The 7250-nt window shown below is 44.4% G+C and overlaps 1 protein-coding gene across 1 annotated transcript in view; it reads right to left on the bottom strand.

The window, feature by feature from the left end:
• Positions 1-7250, bottom strand: part of rin3 (Ras and Rab interactor 3) — a 21579-nt gene that overhangs the window by 3843 nt on the left and 10486 nt on the right. The window contains exons 3-8 of the mRNA XM_032500119.1: positions 6460-6571; positions 6255-6327; positions 4146-4237; positions 1296-2373; positions 582-753; positions 261-432 (exon numbers count right to left, since the gene is read on the bottom strand). Coding sequence (XP_032356010.1) covers positions 261-432; positions 582-753; positions 1296-2373; positions 4146-4237; positions 6255-6327; positions 6460-6571 — 1699 coding nt within the window. The remainder of the gene's footprint in view (positions 1-260; positions 433-581; positions 754-1295; positions 2374-4145; positions 4238-6254; positions 6328-6459; positions 6572-7250) is intronic.

The following is a 7250-nucleotide window of genomic DNA, read 5'->3' as shown; positions in this document are numbered from 1 at the left end:
TCACTGCACTTGCACTTCATCCTTCTTACGCAACAGTTACTTTGTATGTACATATTTGTTTTTCTGTATTTATTGTTTATTTCATATTCAGGTTTCTTTGTCTGTTTATGAATGCACCTTTCACCAAGGCAAATTCCACATAAATGTAATTATTGTGGCAATAAAACCTTTTTTGATTCTGCTTCTGATTTTGAAGAATTCAATTGGGAAACCAAACAGACAAACATCTTAAATAAAACATGACACAGTTTTAGAGTTACCCAGTTTGTCTTGTGCATACTGATGCTGCGGCTCCAGCATAGCTTGCAGCTCGGTACTCTGCAGCAGGTAACTCTTCAGCTGAGTCATCATCTGTCTGATCTCCTGCAACAGCTCGGTGGAGGAGGAGTGGTTCGACATGGTCTCCAAGGTGAATGCACGGTGCTCTTTTACCTAAATACAAAATGTGAAAGCTAAACTTAGATGCCAATTGCATTTTGAAACTATTGGTTGATGTTGTCATCCAGAGAAATCCAAATATATCCGCTGGTTGTTGAACTCCAACCAGACGAGGTTCTTTTCCCCTCTGTGTACTCACTCACCAGGTTCCCAAAGTAGCTCAGAGGGTCCCTGGCCAGCTCTACGATGCGCTGTGTGAGGCGGCGGTTGTGGTTGATGAGGCCCGTGATGACGTTGGACAGGCGGTAGCGTGCTCGGTCCAACATGACAGTGGTGGAGGTTCTCTTTACTGGGTTGGGATACTCTGCAGGGCGACTGGAAAGAAATATACAGTAAGTATGTATTTTGATCTCTTATACATCTCCACCACAGTGTTTGATTCAGTGTCCTTGTGACTCATGTCACACTTTTAGAAACATTCAAATATAGAAACATTCTGTATCACATGACTTTGAATCCTTTGAGCAAATAGTGGTACCAGTTGATTATGAGGGCCAGTCTTCACTCGTCTGAGACCTTCTGTGCATGGAAGTATCATCTAGAGAGGAATTTGTAAGCGCAGCTTAACACGTTTTGATCCTGTCTGTCTTAATAAATGCATGTGGACCAAGTACGGATTGTGGTCTGGTAGCTCTGACATCTCTCCGTGTAATGCATGTGTATAGGTCCTGTTTGCATGTGTGTGTATTTCAGGCCTGTGTGTGTGTAATGTGAATCATAACCGACAAAAAAAACAACCTTGTACATTCTGATATTCTGCATGCCTTGACTACAGTGTTACAGTTTTTAAGCATGCAATTTCAAACCCAGCCCAGCCCAGTACTTTAGTGTCATTACACCAGCCAATCCAAACCTACTTGTGGTTTTGCTCCTGCTCCAGGTTCAGCTCTCCTTCTTCCTCTGTGCTGCTGGCAGAGCAGGAGTCGGGATCAGTTAGTAGCACAGCACCACCCTGCGGCGAGTACAGCGACACATCTGGCCGCCGCGCCGGGGAGGGAGGGGGCCCTCTCATCCCAGCAGTCTGATTAGCTGATCCTCCTCCTGCCTGGTTGGGGCACACAGGTGCTTTTGGGGGACACGGTTTCCTCCGTGGCGGAGGGACTGGACGGGATGGTTTTTTCACTGATTGAGAACACGGGGAGCTGGATTTCTGTTTGTCCTCCTCTTTATCCATTTTCATGTCTCTTTCCTCCTTCTCGTCCTCTTTCTCTCTCTTTTCCCTGTCCTTTTTAACCTCCTCCTCTTGATGCTGGCTACTGTTCTCTTGCTCAACCCCCTCATCCAGCTGACCTGATTTACTTCCCGTTTTCTCCTCTCCTCTCTCTCCTCCCCCCTCTCTCTCAGTTTGCTTTGCAGGTCTTTGTCCCTTCTCTCTCTCCGTCCCGTCTCCTACCTCTCGGTCGGCGCTTTTTTTGGACGAGGTGCGACGGAGAGGAGCAGGAGGCAGCGGGGGAGCGGCTCGGCTCTGCAGGGGGACAGGAGGCCTCAATGGAGTAAGTGATGTAGACACTGACTTCCTCTCTTCTCTCTCTCCTGCTCCTCCCTTTCCTTCCTCTTTTCTCTCAGCTGCTGGAGTCACAGAAGATGAAGTGTGAAGCGAGGGGGGAGAGGAGAAGAGGAGGCCCATCCCTGACCCTGAGCCCAGGCTGGGGGGTCGGGGTGGTGGGCGCTTGTACTTAATCTCGTGTTTGGGCGTTGTCTGACCTTTGACTTTGGTTGTGCTGATCTTCTGTGTGGCTTCTCCATTCTGCAGGGAGGGGGTGATGTTTTGATTGGTGGTGATATCAAGTTTGGAGATAGAGGAGTCCTTCAGGTCTTTGTTGGCGCTCTCCCCTACAGTGACTGGGTTGACAAACACGTACACTTTGCTGTGGTTGTGATCCAAAACCAAGTCCTGGTTCTGTGCCTGCTGGTTCAGATCAGACGTCCAGAAATCTGCAACACATGCAGTCAGTGTTTAGAAAAGAAAAGTTGCTGAGCACTCATTTATGTTTTTTGTCTTTTTTTAAATTTCTCTGTAATTGCCTGTCTCATATTGTTGGATTTTACAGACACGCTGTTTTATTGTAGACTTTGGAAAACCCCTTTCTACAAGGTCCACCTAGTGGAGATTTCAGTATCTTTATTCCTATTAAATTTGCTCACTGAGCTCATACACAGAAAAGACACACAGGCTTCCTTACTTCTGCGTATTGGGCCCATTGACCACTACATTGGAGTAGTGACTACAAGCCTCCTCCAGCTGAGCCGGTTGAGCAAATGTTCCGCTGGCCGAGCTGGCTAACTTCCTGTTGGCTCCCTACACACATGGACGGGATAAAATAAGTGAATCCCACAGCTCTTCTATACTTTCCATACTTTCTATACTTACTGGACTGAATGGATTACATTCCACAAATATAATCACAACTGTTTTACAGGTGCTGCTTTTCTACTGAGTGTGTATGGGAAGAATGCTTTTTGGGTCAGTGAGCTTAACTTGATGAAAGCTAAGGTTGCAGTACTCTGTGTGTCCACTACGACTAAATTACTTCCCAGCTCAGCCCTGTTCCTGAGGGCATTGGATTGCTGCATTGACTTTGAGTCTTGTTGTCATTGTGAGGTTGCCAGGCTACCACTGGAGACTCTAGGAAGTCACTGCACCCAGCCAAGAAGGAGTCCTACACGTAAATAATTACACCTCGGTCTTTGAACCGATTAAAGAAATTAAGCTGCAAGCACAATGAGCTATAGGGAGCCTATCCCCCGGAGTCTTTTTGTCTTTTTTTTCCGATGGTCCTGCTCCACGTCCTGCTATGCCCTGTTACACCCTGCTACGCTCTGCTGTGCCCTGAACTACAACAATTACCATTTCTAGTCATTGTTCCATTATCTTTTATTGTGACTATTATTGCCACTGTATTCACCCCCAACCGGCCCCGTCAGACACCGCCTACCAAGAGCCTGGGTCTGTCCGAGGTTTCTTCCCAAAAGGGAGTTTTTCCTCGCCACTGTTGCACTAAATGCTTGCTCTTGAGGGATTTACTGGAATTGTTGGGGCTTTGTAAATTATAGAGTGTGGTCTAGACCTTCTCTATCTGTAAAGTGTCTCAAGATAACTCTTGTTATGATTTGATACTATAACTAAAATTGAATTGAATTGAATGGGGCCCTCATACTTTCTCGTACGTCGGGGGTACTGGCAGGATGCCATTTAATGGGGCTGTGGATTTTTTTGGGCCCCTTGGACACTGCGCACAAGACTTGGATGTTATTTCCTTAGTTTGTTGTACTGGAGATGATGTATTGCAAATTTTGTACCACCTTTTCCACTATATGGGGCTACAGAACAAATGCATTATTTTGCTGTATGTCAAGTGTGGGGACACAACATAAAATTCATGTAAACTGAATGATGTTTTTCACACAAGGCCTACTTTCTGTTGCGATTGGGTAGCGCAATTACTTTGACTCAATATTGGCATGTAGACGTCCTCAGGCCTGGACTCTTATCCAGCATTTTAAATTCTGTCTGTTGAATAGTCTAAATGTTCCATTGCTGTAAAGGGGCTAAAACAATATATTTTACATTGCTTCTATTAATGCCTGATACTTTTCATATTCACTTTTCAGTTTTTCAAAGTGTATGTCGTCTTTCACTGCTGTGTCCTGCTTGTTGCTCCAGCAATGACCCAACGTCAATGCCCTAATAATGTAGATTTATCTACCTGCACCCATTGCAGAGATGACCTCCAGCTCCTCTCTCTTCGTTGCTGTGGTAATGGCCCAGGGTAATCTCAGTGGAATGGCCAGAATGTCCCTATTTGGTGGATTTGATAATAAAAAGGCAGCATTAAGTGTAAGCAGGGAGTTTTAATATGACATGACACAATCTTGCCGTGTGTTTGTGTCTGTGTGTGTCTCATGTTTATGTGTCTCAGATTTTTTTATGGTTTGTATGGTAAATGTGTGTGGATATTGCATGTTAGAACCTGAGAACAGAACTGCCTTGCGCTGCATAAGCAATAAACCTGGTAGGAATGCAAGAGGTCTGTGTATCGTTGCGCCCCGAACAACTCCAAAAAAGTACCTATTAAGCATTACAGTGATAGACTCCATTGTGCTGTACAATAGCCCTCCACTTTTTCACGTTTTCTCAAAACCAAAAAGTTGCATCTTAATGGCGTAAGCGTGCTCTGGTCCGCAATGTAATGACGTAAGCATCCTCTGTGTGGTGGGATTTCCAGAAACACCGTCTTGTGGTATAATGAGACAAAGGTGGAAAGCTTAGGCAACATCAGGTCATTCATAGGCCAGAGATCAGGGAACGAGAATATTCAGGCAGACCTCTTCATGTCTGATTATGATTGTCTCTCTACGAATTCAAGGTACTGTAGTGTAGACAGCTGCATGATAAGGGAATGTTTTGTTTCAGGACTGTCTCATTTTTGAGGTTGGTGGGTCTGCCACACTTTTGCCTACTTCCCAGAGAGTGAGAGAGAGAGATCGCAATTGTTTTTAGGCACCTGCAATATCTTTGTTAACCTTAAAGGTTTAGCAAAATGTAGTCTATATCAACAACGTTCCACTTCTGGAAATTCCACTGAATGTGACTCTTTTTAGCCAGAAGTCAGTTTCCTTCTGCTTTTTTTGTGTTGAAATTTTAAACTCCAGTGGATTTATGAGGACTGTGGTTACCTGGTCCTCAGATCTCTGCAGGGTAAATCCAGACAGCTAGCTAGACTATCTGACCAATTAGAGTTTTCTGTTGCACGACTAGAGCAACTTTTGAACGTACACATGTTCCACCAAAACAAGTTCCTTCCAGATTTTACAGTTGCACCATGGCTCGGTCGGGCGCTTAGCGACACCCAAGATGTGATTGGTTTGAAGAACTACCAATAAACCAGAGCACGTTTTTCTCCCAACCCAGAATGCTGTGCGGACTAGCCAGACCCTCCTCCGCAGCTCTGTGGAGGAAGGTCTGGCAATGCGAGACTAGACTTAACGTAATGGCTCTAGCATGAGTTTAAATACGCCCTCAGAAGGACAGGAACTTCAGAGAGTTGGGCCGACACTGCACAATAACACATCGTGGTTAAACTGTACTTCCTGCTTAAAGGTGCTCTAAGCCATGTCACGTGTGTTGTCACATACATACGCCTGTCTCCAGAACAAACTGTAAAAAACTCAGTCTCTGTAGACAGCCCAGGGTCTACAAACAGCAACAAAAACTAACTGTGCCCACCTTCAACACGAAGCATACACACACAGTGTTCCAGCGTTCCAGCCAATAACCAACAAGAAGGATTTGGGGGTGGCGGTGGGAAGCACAGAAGGGAGGGGGAGGGGATGGGACGGGATGAGGAGGAGGGAGGGGCAAGGTAGTCTCATTTGGTTTGAAAATACTTCGAACGTCAACAAGGAGTAACGTCACCCAAAATCATTCAGAGCACCTTTAATTTTCTCCTCAATTGTGTGTAAGTAATTAAGTAATTTGATTAAGTAATCAAAGTCTCTCGTACCTTCTTCACGTGTGAAAATGCTGCTCCTGAGTTTTTCCTTAACAATCTAGCCCTGAATGTTTTCAAACCGTCTCAGATGTATTATTGCAGTGTGAGTGCAGGCCAGCGGGGTTAGCGGGGAGGAGGGACAATTGTGATTGTGCACGGTTCACGCTACTGGGCCAAGTGTGAGTACGCCCTTAATGTACACTTGTCTGCACATGTGCATACATGCACACAAATCGTGTTTTTTGTAGTGTACATGTGATGTTTTTTGTGCATGTGTACAGTATGTTCATGAGCCCATATGTGTGTGCACCGTATATGTTTTACCTGCTGGCACAGTAGAAGGAGATCAATTTGAAGATGTCATCAAAAACCAGAGAGGAACCATCTAAGTGGAGAACTGTGACAGAAAACGATGTAAGAATGAATCACTAACTACTCTGCTATTTGTGGACTGTCATGCAAATCCACTCTCTGGAGCTTTTACAGTAGCTCTCTGAGGTATGAAGCTGGGTCAGTGTGTGGCACGTACATGTCTTGTGTTGTTTGACCGTCAGGTTGTGTACGAGCGGCGCCCCCTGTTCATCAGGCAGCCGCACCGACAGTGTCATGGCCTTGTCCTCTGTGCTGTTTAACAGGAATGCCTGCAAGGGTCAACATGTGGTTACAACTCTCAGAATAGAGTACATGTACAGTAAAATGCTGAGTCAAGACTTACACAAACACATACAGTATGCAAACATAAATACAAAAACCACAAACATACAGTAAATCCATTATTTCAGACATTTTCAGAAAAACTGTATCACAGCTTTATATACCACGGGTTGAGCAACAGCAAAACAACACACAAACTACTACAGCCTGTATTAGTCTGTATATGGATTGACAATATAGGTTTTAAAAGCTGATTTATTCTTTTTACAGATCCCATAGTTTCCTATAATTTCCTAGAAAGAATTTATATGTACTGTGAATTCATAGAAAGAGTCCTGGAAAAGATGATGTCATTGTGGAAAATTGAGACACTCTTCAGATGAGAAACCTCAAATGAATTGTTACGCAATCAAGTCTTTTACTGCACAGAAGGTCATCCAAGTTTTCCATATTAAATGGCTCAAATGAATAGTTTGAGGTATTATAAAATGCTTATTTGCTTTCTTTTACCAAGAGTGAGATAAAAAGATTGATATAAATCTAAAATGTGCATTGAGTATGGAGCCACAATGCAGCCGTGAGGAGACCATAGACAGTTAAAGAAATGGACCAACAGATCCCATCCCAAAGTTGTAAGTCTTCTGGTAGCTGTGCAAGAGAAATCTC

This window comes from Etheostoma spectabile, chromosome 20 (genome assembly GCF_008692095.1).
Source record: "Etheostoma spectabile isolate EspeVRDwgs_2016 chromosome 20, UIUC_Espe_1.0, whole genome shotgun sequence".
Lineage (NCBI taxonomy): Eukaryota > Metazoa > Chordata > Actinopteri > Perciformes > Percidae > Etheostoma > Etheostoma spectabile.
Note: the sequence above shows the minus strand (reverse complement) of the source record. Positions and strands in the feature narration are given on the sequence as shown.